This window comes from Erythrolamprus reginae, chromosome 8, assembly GCF_031021105.1.
Source record: "Erythrolamprus reginae isolate rEryReg1 chromosome 8, rEryReg1.hap1, whole genome shotgun sequence".
Lineage (NCBI taxonomy): Eukaryota > Metazoa > Chordata > Lepidosauria > Squamata > Dipsadidae > Erythrolamprus > Erythrolamprus reginae.
The window spans coordinates 11475200-11491926 of record NC_091957.1 but is presented as its reverse complement, the minus strand read 5'-3'; the positions used below and the strand labels follow the sequence as shown (position 1 = coordinate 11491926).

At 44.1% G+C, this 16727-nt stretch overlaps 1 protein-coding gene across 2 annotated transcripts in view; it reads left to right on the top strand.

Annotated features, from left to right (window-relative positions):
- Positions 1–16727, top strand: part of DENND1A (DENN domain containing 1A) — a 235816-nt gene that overhangs the window by 175228 nt on the left and 43861 nt on the right. For both annotated transcript variants that reach the window (XM_070758843.1, XM_070758844.1), the window contains exons 14-18: positions 5112–5213; positions 8586–8673; positions 8886–8926; positions 10818–10889; positions 13382–13438. In XM_070758843.1, the coding sequence (XP_070614944.1) occupies positions 5112–5213; positions 8586–8673; positions 8886–8926; positions 10818–10889; positions 13382–13438 (360 nt within the window). The remainder of the gene's footprint in view (positions 1–5111; positions 5214–8585; positions 8674–8885; positions 8927–10817; positions 10890–13381; positions 13439–16727) is intronic.

Here is a 16727-nt window from a genome sequence, read left to right as displayed (position 1 = left end):
ATCTCAGCCATGGAAACTGTGGGGCCTTCAACTTCCCCGAGAGGTGAGATGTGCGTGGCCAGGTAGACAGACAGGTGTTCTCTTGCAAAGTCTCTCGGCCACGCCAGCCAGCCACGGAGGAGAGCCGGGTCGGTGGCTGTTTGGGAGTCAAGATTACAAAGATTAATGATGAGCTGCGATAAACTACAGCTGATGCCAAGCCCTCCCCCCCTTTTACACCTAATTAGCCTCATTAATGAGTCCTCCTGCACTCCGCAGAGAGGGGCGTTCTCCCCGGAATAGCAGGCAGAGATGCTTCTCCCAGGTAGATGTATTAGAGGCCCCCCCCCAATTCATTACGGATCTCATCTGACTCTCGGTCAGGTGAAGAAAGTTTAAGAGAGCTTAACCAGAATTGTGGCTGTTTACTCTGGCTGTTGTGAACTGAAATTATTAACCCTTCGTTGGAAGAAATTTCCGAGTTCGTTCCCAGCTGGGAATACAAAGAAATGGATGCAGATGTTTGAACAAGGGAATGGAGCCCCTCCCTTATGAAACCAGGTTGCAACGCCTTGGTCTTCTTCAGCCTTGAAAGACGGCGTTTAAGGGGTGACTTGATCGAAATGTATAAAATCATGCAGGGGATAGAAAAGGTGGATAGGGAAAAAATCTTTTCTCTATCACACAATACTAGAACGAGGGGGCCCTCCCTAAAGCTCATAGGTAAGAAAGCGAGGACAAATCAAGGGAAATATTTCTTCACCCAGAGGGTCCTTGGTTTATGGAATTCACTTCCAGAAGAGGTCGTGACAGCTGTCAGCCTTGATAGCTTCAAGGCAGGATTAGACAGATTCATGGATGCCAAGTGTATCAGTGGTTATTGAAATGGATGTCCATGTGCCGCTTCTATGTTGGTTGAGGCAGGTAGGATTCCCTTGAGTACCATTTGTTGAGGGTCAAGGGAAAGGGAGGGTTTTGGTGGGCCAATTGAAAGGTCTTTTCGGTGTTCACAGGAGATAAATAAAGAGGGAGGGGTTTTTCCCCCAGACAAGAAGTCTATTTCTGCTAAGGCTGGGTCAAAACAGCAGAAGCCAGCTGCCAGAAAGTGGAATTATTTTAATGTAGGAAGGCAAGAAACAGCTGGAGAGTTCCTGGCTTGCATGCAGTTTTGGAAGTGTGAATCTCAACCTTGTGTGCTTAATTTCACTTTGAAGCTCCTGCAGCTGGATGGGTTTGTTGTGTTTCTCATTGCCCTGGCTTTTTCTGAGTTAATCCTGTTCCTGAGCCTTTGTGTTTTCTTGTCCTAAGGGTTAATCCTGTCAGAGGGGCAGGAAAAAGGGAGTTTCTGTTTGTTTACCTTGGAGAGTTTATTTATAGCCTGATCCCCCTTATCTTAATGGTTCTACTTAAGTGTTTCTCTTATGTTTGTAACAGCCTTTAGCACCGCTAAATGTGGTGACCAGAACTGGATGCAGTATTCCAGGTCAGGCCTTAACTAGGATTTTGTAATATGCACTAATATTTCACATAAAGTTTGAAGAGTTTGTTCTGCCCTATTCCATTCTATTTTCTCTTCTCTTCTTCTTCTCTTCTCATCTCTTCTCCTCTTCTCTTCTCTTGTCCTACTCTTCTCTTCTTCTCTTGTCTTCTTCTTCTCTTGTCTTCTTCTCTTCTCTTCTTCTTCCCTTCTCTTCTTCTTTTCTCTTCTTCTTCTCTTCTCTTCTTCTTCTCTTCTCTTCTTTTTCTCTTCTCTTCTTCTCTTCTCTTCTTATTCTCTTCTCTTGTCTTCTCTTCCCTTCTCTTCTCTTCTTCTTCCCTTCTCTTCTTCTTCTCTTTTCTTCTCTTCTCTTCTTCTTCTCTTCTCTTCTCTTCTCTTCTTCTTCCCTTCTCTTCTCTTGTCTTCTCTTCTTGTCTTGTCTTCTCTTGTCTTCTCTTCTTCTCCTCTTCTCTCCCCTTCCATTTTCTCTTCTCTTCTCTTCCATTCTATTTTCTCTCCTCTCCTCCTCCCTTTCCCTTCCCTCCCCTCCCATCTTATCCTACCTTCTCTCCTCTCCCCTCCCTTTCCATTCTGTCTTCCCTTCCTCCTCCAAAAGATGCCACGTTCTGGGCACGTCTTCTGAAACTGGTGCGTGTTTTTCGCCTGTGTTTCCTCAACAAGCGTGCCACGGGGCAGGTGTAACGAGAAGAGCAGCTCTTCCAAGACGTGCTTTTTTGCACAACACACACACTGACTCACGAGGGTCGGAAAACCAGACCAGGCCTTGCAGCGGGCCGGGGCGCTGATCTGGTGGGAGACCTTAGTGTTGAATGGCAGGACAAGATCTATGGTGCATGTGTTTGTGTGTGTGTGCATGTAAATCCAGGATGGAAAGGATGGTGGGTTTGTCAGAGCCAGGAGACTTCCTCTGGTGTGTCTTTTGGCCTCCCGACTAGTCTCCCATCTGCTCTCTGTCAGAGCGTGTGAAGAGTGCGCTTGGACTGCTGCCCCAGACTGGTGGTGCTGAGCTGGCCATGCGCTTGGCTCCACGACAACTCAAGCTGTGTAAACTCGCCTGCTCTCTGCCAGATGCTTCCCAGGATCACGTGATCTAATTAGCCGGTCACTTCTCCTTCCATTCCCGCCCTCTCCTGGGGGGGAGGATGAAAGGCATCGGGGTGGCTCTTGCCGTCACTGAGGTGCGAAAGGAAGCCGTTGCGCGCGGAGGGCTGGCGGGCCGATCATGTGTGGCTTGATTAGCACCCTCGCAGGGGAGGGGGGGGAATGACGGCAGGCCCTGCAAAATATTTATTATTATTATTCTTTATTTTATTATTTATTTATTTATTTATTTATTTATTGGCCAACATGTACAGGGTAGTAGCTTGTATAAACATAACATGTAAAAAGGAATGATAGATACATAGAAAAAAATTGACGGCAGAAAAAGATCTCAGCTCTTATACTATTTCCTGTATTTTATCTTAGGATGGATCTACGTTTATCCCAGGCATGTTTCAATTCAGCTAGTGTGGATCTACCTACCTACCTACCTACCTACCTATCTATCTATCTATCTATCTATCTAGTTGTCTTTATATCTGTCTGTCTGTCTATCTGTCTATCTATCTCTTTATCACCTCGAGGTTCGATTACTGCAACGCTCTCTACATGGGGCTACCTTTGAAAAGTGTTCGGAAACTCCAGATCGTGCAGAACGCGGCCGCGAGAGCCATCGTGGGGCTTCCCAGATTCGCCCACGTATCTACAACACTCCGTGGCCTGCATTGGATGCTGATCAGTTTCCGGTCACAATTCAAAGTGTTGGTCATGACCTTTAAAGCCCTACATGGCATTGGAACAGAGTACCTCCGGAACCGCCTGCTACCGCACGAATCCCAGCGGCCGATAAGGTCTCACAGAGTTGGCCTTCTCCGGGTCCCGTCGACTAAACAATGTCATCTGGCGGGCCCCAGGGGAAGAGCCTTCTCTGTGGTGGCCCCGGCCCTCTGGAATCAACTCCCCCAGTTGCTCCCACCCTCCTTGTCTTCCATGAACTACTTAAGACCCACCTATACCGCCAGGCATGGGGGATTTGAGACACCTTTCCCCCAGGCTTATTATAATTTATGTTTGGTATGTATGTGCTGTTTGGTTTTTAATTATGATAGGGTTTTTAGGTTTTTTTAATATTAGATTTGTGCCAGTATAATATTGTTTTTATCATTGTTGTGAGCCGCCCCGAGTCTTTGGAGAGGGGCGGCATACAAATCCAATAAATTATTATTATTATTATTATTATTATTATTATTATTATTATTATTATTATCATCTATATATGTCTATCATCCATCTACCATCTATCATCTATATTGTTATCTTTATCTATCTATCTATCTATCTATCTATCTATCTATCTATCTATCTATCTATCTCTATTTCTATCATCAATCATCTATCCATCATCTATATATTTATTTGCCTATCTATCATCTATCTATACTCTATATTGTTATCTTTATCTATATCTATATCATCTCTCTATCTTCTTTATATTTATCTAAAAGCCATGCTGGTGCATTGGTTGGAATGCATTATTGCATAATAATTCAGCTCACTGTCCACTGCCAGCAATTCAGCAGTTCAATTGTCACCAGCTCAAGGTGGTCTCATCCTTCTGAAGTTGGTAAAATGAGGACCCAGATTCTTGTGGATACACTGATGGGGAATGGAAGGATGCAGGCAGCAAAATTGCTCTTGAACCCGTTTTCTCGCGTGCCAGAGCTGTGGAGCTGCGTGCAAATAGCCCTACCATCAGGAGCCCACCACTGGATAATAGGTTTCCACCAGCCATTGATCCTCCCTCGAGAGACCCAGGGAAGAGCTCCATTCACCACCCCTCCCTAAATTTTCAGGGTGGCACAATGGTTAGAGTGCAGCACAGTAGGCTCCTTCAGCTGACTGCTAGCTGTAGTTCAGCAGTTCAAATCTCACCACCAGCTCAAGGTTGACTCAGCCTTCCATCCTTCCAAAGTGGGTCAAATGAGGACCCAGATTGTGGGGGGCAAAAAGCTGATTCTGTAAACCGTTTAGAAAGGGCTGGAAAAGCACTATGAAGCGGTATATAAGTCTAGATGCTATTGCTATTCCTCCCTCCCTTCTTTAGTGGGTAAAATGAGGACCCAAATCTAAGTCTAGGTGCTATTCTATTCCTTCCTTCCTCCTTCCCTTCCTCCTTCCTTCCTTCCTTCCTCCCTTCCTCCTTTCCTTCCCTTCTTCCTTTCCTTTCTTACTTTCCTTTCTTTCTTTCTTTCTTTCTTTCTTTCCTTCCTTCCTTCCTTCGTCAAATGGGGACCCAGATGGTTGGGGCAAGAGACTGATTCTGTAAACCGCTTAGAGAGGGCTGGAAAAGCACTATGAAGCGGTATATAAGTCTAAGTGATACAGTATTGTTATTTCTTCCTTCCTTCCTCCTTCCCTCCCTCCTTCCCTCCCTCCCTCCCTCCCTCCCTTCTTTGATGGATAAAATGAGGACCCAAATTGTTGGGGGCAAATATGCTGATTCTGTAAACCGCTTAGACAGGGCTGGAAAAACGCCATGAAGTGGTATATAAGTCCAAATGCTAAACGCTAATATCTATTTTCCTTTCTCCAGGAAGAGCCCATCACTTTCTGCGAAGAAACCTTCGTTTCCCACCGGTCGGCCACCATGCGACAATTCCTGCAGAACGCCATCCAGCTGCAGCTTTTCAAGCAGGTACTTGTGTGTGTGTGTGTGTGTGTGTGTGTGTGTGTGTACACAGGCGTGTGTGTGTGTGTGTGTGTGTGTGTTAAGAACAATCGCCCGTTTTTCGCAACGTGCTGTGAAATACGGCTGGCCACTTTGTCTCCTAATTAGTGTAATTTATGGGTCAGAACGAGGTGTTTTCTGTGGGTTGTTTCTCTCTCACACACACACACACACACACACACACACTCACCAGGCAAGCTCATGAGCTATTTTTAAGAGCATTGTGTGTTCTTCCTATTCTGTCTTCCATAATAGACGACACTGGTGTGTTTCTCTGTCTCTGTTTTTTCCTCTCCCTCCCTCCCACGGCAAAGGACTCAGATAATGGGGTCCCCATCCAAGGGATCTGCTCAGAAGAACCCAAAGGTGCTTTTTCAAAAGGCAACAGGATTTTCTTTTTAAGACATTTCCCTTCTCAGCTGAGGAAGCTTCTCCAGATCTTCAGAAGTCAACTGGGCTTTGTTTTTCCTTGAAGGTGTTTCGCTTCTCACCAAAGAAGCTTCCTCAGATGATGATGATGATGATGATGATGATAATAATAATAATAATAATAATAATAATAATAATAATAATTTATTAGATTTGTATGCCGCCCCTCTCCGAAGACTCGGGGCGGCTCACAACAACAATAAAACCAATATTATACTGGCACAAATCTAATATTAAAAAACTGAAAACCCTATCATAATTAAAAACCAAACAGCACATACATACCAAACATAAATTATAATAAGCCTGAGGGAAAGGTGTCTCAAATCCCCCGTGCCTGGCGGTATAGGTGGATCTTAAGTAGTTTACGGAAGACAAGGAGGGTGGGAGCAGTTCTAATCTCCGGGGGAGTTGATTCCAGAGGGCTGGGGCCGCCACAGAGAAGGCTCTTCCCCTGGGGCCCGCCAGACGACATTGTTTAGTCGACGGGACCCGGAGAAGGCCAACTCTGTGGGACCTTATCAGCCGCTGGGATTCGTGCTGTAGCAGGCGGTTCTGGAGGTACACTGGTCCAATGCCATGTAGGGCTTTAAAGGTCATGACCAACACTTTGAATTGTGACCGGAAACTGATCGGCAGCCAATGCAGGCCACGGAGTGTTGAAGAAACGTGGGCGAATCTGGGAAGCCCCACGATGGCTCTCGCGGCAGCGTTCTGCACGATCTGGAGTTTCCGAACACTTTTCAAAGGTAGCCCCATGTAGAGAGCGTTGCAGTAATTGAACCTCAAGGTTCAGAAGTCAACTGGGATTTGTTCTTCCTTGAAGAGGTTTCTCTTCCCATCTGAGAAGCTTCTTCAGTTCTGTCTGAAGAACTGCTAATGTATGAGCAGAGTAATCCTTGTTTACCAAGGTTCTGCACATACACAGAAACATTTATATTGAACTTAGTTGTGAATAACTACTCAGCCACACACAGATATTATACTAACTTGATTGAAAGTTTACTTTGAGAAAAAACATATTCCGATATAGTCATACATATAGTCTTCGGAGAGGGGCGGCATACAAATCTAAGTAATAAATAAATAAAATAAATAAATAAATAATAAAGTCAGAATAAGAATCCAAACATTACCAAGTACGTAGTCTTTCTTAGCAGTTGTCTTTGTCATAATCAGTAAACGAAGATATCAAGCCTAAACACATTTTAGCTGATATACATAACTACAATGCGGAGAGATTGCAGAGCTAACCTAACGGTGAAAAACAGAAGAAAAAGAGAAACAGAGAGGGTGACTCAGAGAAATAAGCTATGAACTCTAGCTCCCTCTTGTGGCATTCGGCATCACCTGCAGCCAATATAATAATAATAATAATTATTATTTATTTATTTATTTATTTATTTATTTATTAATTATTTGGATTTGTATGCCGCCCCTCTCCGCAGACTCGCGGCGGCTAACAACAGCAGTAAACAGTAAATAACAAAATCCAATATTAAAAAACAGTTAAAAACCCATTACAGTATATAAAAAACCAATCATACGTACAAGCATACCATGCATAAAATTGTAAGGCCTAGGGGGAGAGTATACAGTAATAATAATAGTCTGCAGAGAGGGGCGGCATACAAATCTAAATAATAAATAAATAAATAAATAATAATAATAATAATAATAATAAATAATAATAATAATAATTTATTAGATTTGTATGCTGCCCCTCTCCGAGGACTCGGAGCGACTCACAACAAATAAAACATCATATACAAATCCAATGTTAAAACAGTCTTTAAAAAAACCCTATTAAAAACAGTCATACAGCCCAAACACACCATCCATAAAGTCAAAGGCAGCTAAGGATATATCAGTTCCTCCATGCCTGGCGACATAGATGAGTTTTCAAAAGTTTGCGAAAGGCAAGGAGGGTGGGGGCAGTCCTAATCTCCAGGGGGAGTTGATTCCAGAGGGCCGGGGCCGCCACAGAGAAGGCTCTTCCCCTGGGTCCCACCAGATGGCATTGTTTTGTCGACAGGATCCGGAGAAGGCCAACTCTGAGGGACCTAATCGGTCTCTGGGATTCGTGCGGTAGCAGGCGGTTCCGGAGGTACACTGGTCCAATGCCATGTAGGGCTTTAAAGGTCATGACCAACACTTTGAATTGTGACCGGAAACTGATTGGCAGCCAATGCAGGCCACGGAGTGTTGAAGAAACGTGGGCGAATCTGGGAAGCCCCACGATGGCTCTCGCGGCAGCGTTCTGCACGATCTGGAGTTTCCGAACACTTTTCAAAGGTAGCCCCATGTAGAGAGGGGCGGTAGCAGGTGGTCCCGGAGAGGGGCGGTAGCAGGTGGTCGTGCGGTAGCAGGTGGTCCCGGAGGTATTCTGGTCTGATGCCATGTAGGGCTTTATAGGTCATAACCAACACTTTGAATTGTGACCAGAAACTGATCGGCAGCCAGTGCAGGCCGCGGAGTGATGATGAAACATGGGCATATATGGGAATGCCCATGATAGCCCATATATTGCCAACCCAACAGTTATGGCCAGAGTCCTAACAAGAAGCTTCTTGGATGAGAACCGAAGAAGCTTTTTGGATGAGAAGCGAAACATCTTCAAGAGAAAACAAAGTCCACTTGCCTTTTGAAAAAAGCACCTTTGGGACCACCGTGACCTTGAGGACTGAGACCCTCCATAGACACCTGGCTGAGAAGAAGGTATTAGATTCTCCTAGATCTTCAAACTTGGAAAACTTTTAAGACTTGTGGACTTCAGAGGATTCTGGGAGTTGAAGTCCGCAATTCTTAAAAGTTGCCATGTTTGAAGGCCTCTGCCCTAGATGTCCTCCTGGAAAAAGAGAGACCAAGTGGTCAGGAGATAATGCTCTTTCCCCTTTCTCTCCCCTGAAGTTCATTGACGGCCGCCTTGATCTTCTCAACTCTGGAGAAGGCTTCAGTGACGTCTTTGAGGAAGAGATCAACCTGGGCGAATACGCTGGTGAGGAGAAGGTTGGGAGGGCTAATGGGAGAGACCCCTTCTTTTTTGTCACAGTTACTCCTTGAGTTATAACCGTTCATTTAGTGACCGTGTGGCTCTGTCGATAAATTGGAACTTGGAAGAAAGCCAAGGTTTGGACTCGGATGTTATTTGGAATGCTGAAGACAGAAGGACCCAAACAAGTTCTCACTTCTCTTTTTCTTTTATGACAGGCAGTGCCAAGCTTTACCACCAATGGCTGTCCACCGTCCGAGTAAGTATCCCTTGAAAGCATCAGCAGATGTTTCTCCCATCTCTTCCTTCTCCTTCCTCCTCCAAGAGCTGCTATGTCCTATGCCAGGGAGAGTCGCCCATCCTCAATTCTGCCCCCAAACTGGACTTCTCCCAAGGTTCGAGGCCGTATCTCTGCTCCCAAGCTGAATTTGCAGATACACTTTGCCTCTTGATAAAATAATTTCTGAATATCATACTCCCATTTTAGAATCCTGGAGGTTGGGCATTTAAAATCTCCTCTTTAAATAATAACATGAGCAGAATCTGTGTTTATTTTCTTCCAGAAACCTGAACTTTTTCTGGTCCGATGCCATGTAGGGCTTTATAGGTCATTACCAACACTTTGATGTGTATAGTATAGACAGTAGTAGTGGTAGTATAAAGAAAAATAGAAACATAGAAGACTGACGGCAGAAAAAGACCTCATGGTCCATCTAGTCTGCCCTTATTCTATTTCCTGTATTTCATCTTACAATGGATATATGTTTATCCCAGGCCTGTTTAAACTCAGTTACTGTGGATTTACCAACCACGTCTGCTGGAAGTTTGTTCCAAGGATCTACTACTCTTTCAGTAAAATAATATTTTCTCATGTTGCTTTTGATCTTTCCCCCAACTCACTTCAGATTGTGTCCCCTTGTTCTTGTGTTCACTTTCCTATTAAAAACACTTCCTTCCTGAACCTTATTTAACCCTTTAACATATTTAAATGTTTCGATCATGTCCCCCCTTTCCCTTCTGTCCTCCAGACTATACAGATTGAGTTCATGAAGTCTTTCCTGATGAGTTTTATGCTTAAGACCTTCCACCATTCTTGTAGCCCGTCTTTGGACCCGTTCAATTTTGTCAATATCTTTTTGTAGGTGAGGTCTCCAGAACTGAACACAGTATTCCAAATGCGGTCTCACCAGCGCTCTATATAAGGGGATCACAATCTCCCTCTTCCTGCTTGTTATACCTTTAGCTATGCAGCCAAGCATCCTACTTGCTTTTCCTACTGCCCGACCACACTGCTCACCCATTTTGAGACTGTCAGAAATCACTACCCCTAAATCCTTCTCTTCTGAAGTTTTTGCTAACACAGAACTGCCAATGCAATACTCAGATTTAGGGATCCTTTTCCCCAATTGCATTATTTTACATTTGGAAACATTAAACTGCAGTTTCCATTGCTTTGACTATTTATCTAGTAAAGCTAAATCATTTACCATATTACAGACCCCTCCAGGAATATCAACCCTATTGCACACTTTAGAGTCATCGGCAAATAGGCAAACCTTCCCTACCAAACCTTCCCCTATGTCACTCACAAACATATTGAAAAGAAATAAATATATATTTTTTACAACTTGCTATTGCTGCTGTGTTTCATTGAAGACTTCAACTCCATTTATACTGGTCTCTTGCTGGCTGGCTGGTTGGGTTGGTGGACTGGCTGGACTGGTTTGCTGCTTGAGTGCAAACAGGCTAGTTTCCACAAATGCAAGCTCTGATTTGCCTTTCAGGTCAAAAATAACATCCACCGCCCTGTCCCTTCCTTTTGATGAATGAGACCAGTGCTAAGGGGCCTGTTAGTTCAGTGTTTCCTAACCTTGGCAACTTGAAGATATTTGGACTTCAACTCCCAGAATTCCCCAGCCAGCAAATGCTGGCTGGGGAATTCTGGGAGTTGAAGTCCAGATATCTTCAAGTTGCCAAGGTTGGGAAACACTGCCTTAGTTGTTTGAAGAGGCCTGCAGGCATTAAATCAGAATTCATTTGGCTTAAGGTCCATAATTCTATGCATTTGTGTATTAAACGGCCCAACCTCAGCTCCATTTCTGTATCAATCCTGATGGCTTTTTTTTTTTTGTTTCCTTCCGTCCACATAGAAAGGAAGTGGGGCCATTTTAAATACCGTGAAGACCAAGGCAAATCCTGCTATGAAGACCGTCTACAAATTTGTAAGTAGCCTTTTGGGGTGAAAAAGGGGTGTCTCCGAGCTTTAGTCGTCTCTAGAAAAAAACCCCATCAGCTGTAGCCACTATTGTGGGCAGTTTGCCATCGTGGTCCAAAGAACGGGAAAATTAATTAATTAATTAAATTGCACGCAAATCCAATTGATAAATAATAAATAATTTTTTAAAAGCACGTGAAGGTTGATGCCTTTTCCAAGAGGCAACTGGATTTTCTTGGTTTTTCCTTGAAGACGTTTTGATTATAATCCGAGAAGCTTCTTCAGTTCTGACTGGATGGTGGTGGGGAATGGAAGGATTCATTCTCCTTGAAGACAGTTGGTCACTTGCATCCTTTTTAGAGAGCCATTGAGGCTGCTTGTAGGTTTATCTGTGTCCTCAGGGCTCACCTGAGTGGTGCAAATAATTCCTGTAGTCTGCAATTTTTTCCTCTGGAAATCCATTCCTTTTATCAGCTAGCCATACCCACTGGGACTTGAACCTGCAACCTTTGCCTTGTAAGGCAGAGAATTATCCTCTAGGCTACAGTATCCAATCCCTTCAGCTCTGCACCAGGGAAGGGTTACATATTTTTGTGTCGAATCACCCTGGTGTATGGAAGGAACATCACAGCTCCTTATTTGCCTCTCGGCCCAACCCAGGGCCATTTCCAAGGCAGTTAATTTTTTATTGATAGCCGACAATTCTATCTATATGTGTCACATGTTTTTTTGCTGAATTTGAAAATTAAGGGAGACTAGGATAGATCTATTTCGGCCTTATTTTGGCCTCATCAGCTAGCCATACCCACTGGGACTTGAACCTGCAACCTTTGCCTTGTAAGGCAGAGAATTATCCTCTAGGCTACAGTATCCAATCCCTTCAGCTCTGCACCAGGGAAGGGTTACATATTTTTGTTATGTATATGTATATGTGTGTGTGTTTGTGTGTGTATGTATATATATGTATGTATGTATGTATGCATGTATGCATGTAGATTGTTCTGAGTTCGGGTTTTGCCCCATGTAATATTTTGAGTGTCTATGCGACGTTTCGGTGAAATTACATTCACAATCATCAGGCTGAAGTTATAAGCTTCGTGCTGCTGTAAATATAGTTTGTTTGCAACTGCCATTTGTTCCTTATATATAGTGGTGGAACAAATGGCAGTTGCAAACAAACTATATTTACAGCAGCACGAAGCTTACAACTTCAGCCTGATGATGGTGAATGTGATTTCACCGAAACATCGCATAGACACTCAAAATATTACACGGGGCAAAACCCAAACTCAGAACAATCTACATACATATACCCGTGAAAATCTACGAAAACATATATATATATTATTGAGTTATATACTTTAAAACAAACATTACACCCAAAACTTTGACGAGAAAATACAGTGGACGCCACCCGTCCTCTGCGTGGCTGGTTCTTTCAGTGGAACTAGTGTAGGGCTGCAAAAAAAATTTACTACCACACTGTGGGCATGGCTTATTGTGTGGGTGTGGCTTGATGGTCATGTGACCAGGGCTGGCTTAAAGGTCATGTGACTGGGTGGGAGTGACTTACCCAACCAAGATAAGTTTCCCAATAGGTGCTTGGACTCTTTTTCAGTGGACTAAGTCCCATTGTTTGAATAGCCACAAAAAGAACAAATGATAGACAGCATTCTTTGTTGAGGAATATATAACAAATCTAATAATTTAAAAGAAACACTAAAAGCCCCATTATTAAAAGCAAACATACACACAAGCATACCATACATAAACTGTATAGGCCCGGGGGAGATGTTTCACTTCCCCCATGCCTGACGGCAAAGGTGGGTCTTAAGGAGTTTACGAAAGGCGAGGAGGGTGGGGGCAGTTCTAATCTCTGGCGGGAGCTGGTTCCAGAGAGTCAGGGCCGCCACAGAGAAGGCTCTTCCCCTGGGGCCCGCCAAACATCATTGTTTAGTTGACGGGACCCGGAGAAGGCCCACTCTGTGGGACCTAATCGGTCGCTGGGATTCGTGCGGCAAAATTGCTGGGTGGGACACTGGGGTGACCTAGAGAGGGCCCCCCCAAACCTGATGTCCCCTTCTCGGCCTTGAGCTTGAAAACTTCTCTTCCACAGCAGGCTAGGTAGGATGTCAAAGTTGGATTCTTCCGGAGACCGTGCGGCAGAGATAAAAAATAATTAGAGGATAAAAATAAGAAACCTTCCCTTTAAAACCAGGAGATTCTCCGCCAACAAACTCTCTCCTTCTCATTAAAGATTGTTTTTTTAACCTCCTGCCTCCTTATTTGTTTTTTGTGCCCATTATGCCTGCCGATATGGTCCGTTCTCCACCTCCCACTCCTTATTTCTCCCAGTAATCAGATAAAGTGGACCTGGGTGGGTGGGCTCCCGCGACGCCCCTTGTCTCGGGAGCCAAATGGGGACTTCTCTCTTCAACTAACAACCTTCTTACCGTCCCCTGCCCCTCTTTCTCCCTCCCTCTCTTTTTTTCCATGCAGGCAAAAGACCATGCAAAAATGGGAATAAGAGAGGTGAAAATTCGCTTGAAGCAAAAGGTACTTGAAGTATGTTTTTTTGGGGGGGGCGGTGGGGGGTGGGTGGAAACCACAGAAAGAAAAACAGAAGAATTGCTCCGGTCGGGAGGGGAATGGAGGGAAGGGGGGGAGAAGGAAAGAAAAGGAAAGGGGGGAAAAAGGCATTACGTGATCAATAGAGAGCTGTTTGGGGCTGTGTTGTTAACACACTTCAAAATGCATTACCAGCTGTCCTGGATTTTTTTCCCCCCACTGTTATAAATATTCACAGACAAAAAGGAAATACATTAAGGTCTGACGCGGCGTGGCTGTTCCTTCGCTTCCCTGCCCCCCCCCCAAACCCCCAAAACGGGACACAGCCACTTCAGGCCTGCGAGGGGGCCATCTTTCCCGCGAGCCGGCTTAAAAATGTGCGGTTGCCACGGTGCGCTTTGGTGGCCCTGAGCCAACAGAAGCATGCGCTGCTCGTGGTTGCTCTCAAGATTAAGCATGTGCCTCGTTCTTTGCGCTTTCTGGCTCAGGCTGATCTGACGGACCCACATTATGGGTGTTGAGGTGTGTGTGTCACTTCGGAGAGCTTTGGTCCCACCTGGAAATACCTTAGGTGATGGACCCTAAGAAGACAATGTGTTTGCCACCTTGGCTTTGACCGGGTGGAAGAGGGGAGAAGGAGAAGAAGACCGGGAGCGAAGGAAAGCAAGCAGCTGAAGAACATCAGGTGAAGTTACCAGGAAGGGTCCTGCTGGGTTGAGGAACCCCTTCGAACAAAATTAGAATAGGGTAGAGTAGAACAGGTGATATTAGAGCAGAACAAGAATAGAATAGAACAGAACAGGAACAGGACTGAACAGGAACAAGAAGAAGAATAGAATGGAATAGAACAGAACAGAGCCGAACAGATGATACTAGAACAGAACAAGAATAGAACAGAACAGGAACAGAATTTGAACAGGAACAAGAAGAAGAATGGAATGGAACAGAACAGAAGATACTAGAACAGAACAAGAATAAAATAGAATAGAACAGAAAAGATAATACTAGAACAGAACAGTACAATAATAGAATAGAATAGGAACAAGAACAAAATAGAATAGAACAGATGATACTAGAACAGAACAGAACAGAAAATACTAGAACTGAAAAGTACAAGAATAGAACAGAACAAGAACAGAATAGAATAGAACAGATGATACTAGAACAGAACAGAACAGAAAATACTAGAACTGAAAAGTACAAGAATAGAATAAGAACAAGAACAGAATAGAATAGAACAGATGATACTAGAACAGAACAGAACAGAAAATACTAGAACTGAAAAGTACAAGAATAGAACAGAATAGAATAGAACAGATGATACTAGAACAGAACAGAACAGAAAATACTAGAACTGAAAAGTACAAGAATAGAACAGAACAAGAACAGAATAGAATAGAACAGATGATACTAGAACAGAATAAGAATAAAATAGAATAGAACAGAACAGAAAATACTAGAATAGAATAGTACAAGAATAGAACATAACAGGAGCAAGAACTAGAATAGAATAGAATAGAATAGAATAGAATAGAATAGAGAACAGAACAGAATTACAAAGTGGAAGGGACCTTCTAGTTCAATCCCCTGCTTAGGCAGGAAACCCTACACCAGTGATGGCGAACCTTTTTTTTGCTTAGGTTCTAGCTGTCAGAAAATTTCTCCTTAGTTCTACGTTGCTTCTCTGCTTGATTAGTTTCCATCTGTTGCTTCTTGACCTGCCTTCAGGTGCTTTGAAAATACTGTAGTTTGACTCCCTCTTATTTGTGGTAACCCCTGAGATATTGGAAGACTGCTGTCATGTCTCCTCTACCTTTTCATTAAACTAGACATACCCAGTTGAAGCAATTATGGAAAACGCTCTTCTAGATCAGACCCTGGAAAGGCGTTGGGTGGGCCAGAACGTTTGAATAGAAGCGTCAAAGGCAAAGCATCCAATGAAACTTTCAGTGGCTCTCCTTCAACCCTTTGTTCTCCTTCCGTTCCTAAGTCTTCTCCAATTCTGTTCCCTTTCATCCCGTGGTCAAGACATCATTATGGACCTTGAGATCTTCCACGGATGTTCTCCAGGAACAACCTTCTGTTTTCTAGGACCCACCTTCCAGTCCCAAGCTAGCGACCCCTCCATTGCTAACCACTTCCCACTTCTCTTCCGCAGAAACAACTCCAGATTTTAACTCTCAATTACAGGTTTCCATTTTATAAGCAGAATTCAGCCGGCGGGAAAGAAAGGGAGAATAAGAAGAGGGCCTCTTCTTCGCTCCCAGACTGCCTGGTATCCCTTCCATCTTCCAGCTGACTAATTTGAGGATCTAACCCCGCTGCCACTCTCCATTTCTTAAGCATTAGCATGAAAAATGTCCCGCTTTTCAGCTCGTCTTACATTTCACCTTTTGAGGTTCCAGTTTGCCAAATAGGAGCGACGGCAGCGGGGAGAAATTTTTTAAAATGCACCAAATGAGGGAAGGGTGTTTATTCTTTTGACTGCGCATAGCAATGGTGACCCCTTGGATATAATCAAGAGCCTCTCTCTGCCCTTGGTTTGCTCCAACGTCGGCTTTGAATTGCAAATAAGAAAATGCCGGCTTGAATTCTGCAAAGGTCAACCTGGTGTCGCGGAGGTCCTTCTCTAATACGATCATGGAGATTAAATGGCGCTCCCTCCTTATCCTGTCTTCATTGGCGGGATGGGATGTTAAAAGCCTCCGGGGGCTTCGTTCCAACCATCCGCAGTGGACGGCTAACAGAGTGCGGTGGCGTTTCTTGGTTTTGTAGCTCGAAGAAAACCGCCCCGTCGGGGCCCAGTCCCAGCATTGCCTCCGTTAAACCTTCAGCTCCATACCGTGTTTCCCCGAAAATAAGACACTGTCTTATATTAATTTTTGCTCCAAAAGTTGTACTACATCTTATTTTCGGGAGGTGCCTTATATTTCTCAAATAAGACAAATTCACAGGCAGAAAAGCTGACATCCCCAAAGAAAGTGTACCATATGGTACACTGATTACGGTACGGTACTTGTCAGTATGGCACCCACACACACAAATGACAGCACTTATATGGTACAACAGTATACTCCCGCTATTGCAGCTTCCGGTCACCAGAGGAACTACAGTCTAGGCACTGTAGTGGAGACTGTAATGGTGGTGAGACAGCAGCAGACTGTGTCTGCTGTATTGGACGGTACAAAGCGTTGGAAGGGGCCAGCAGGGGACGCCACATTATTACGGTACCGCTATGAACAGCTTTGAATGGCACCGTATGTTTTTCCACCGTACC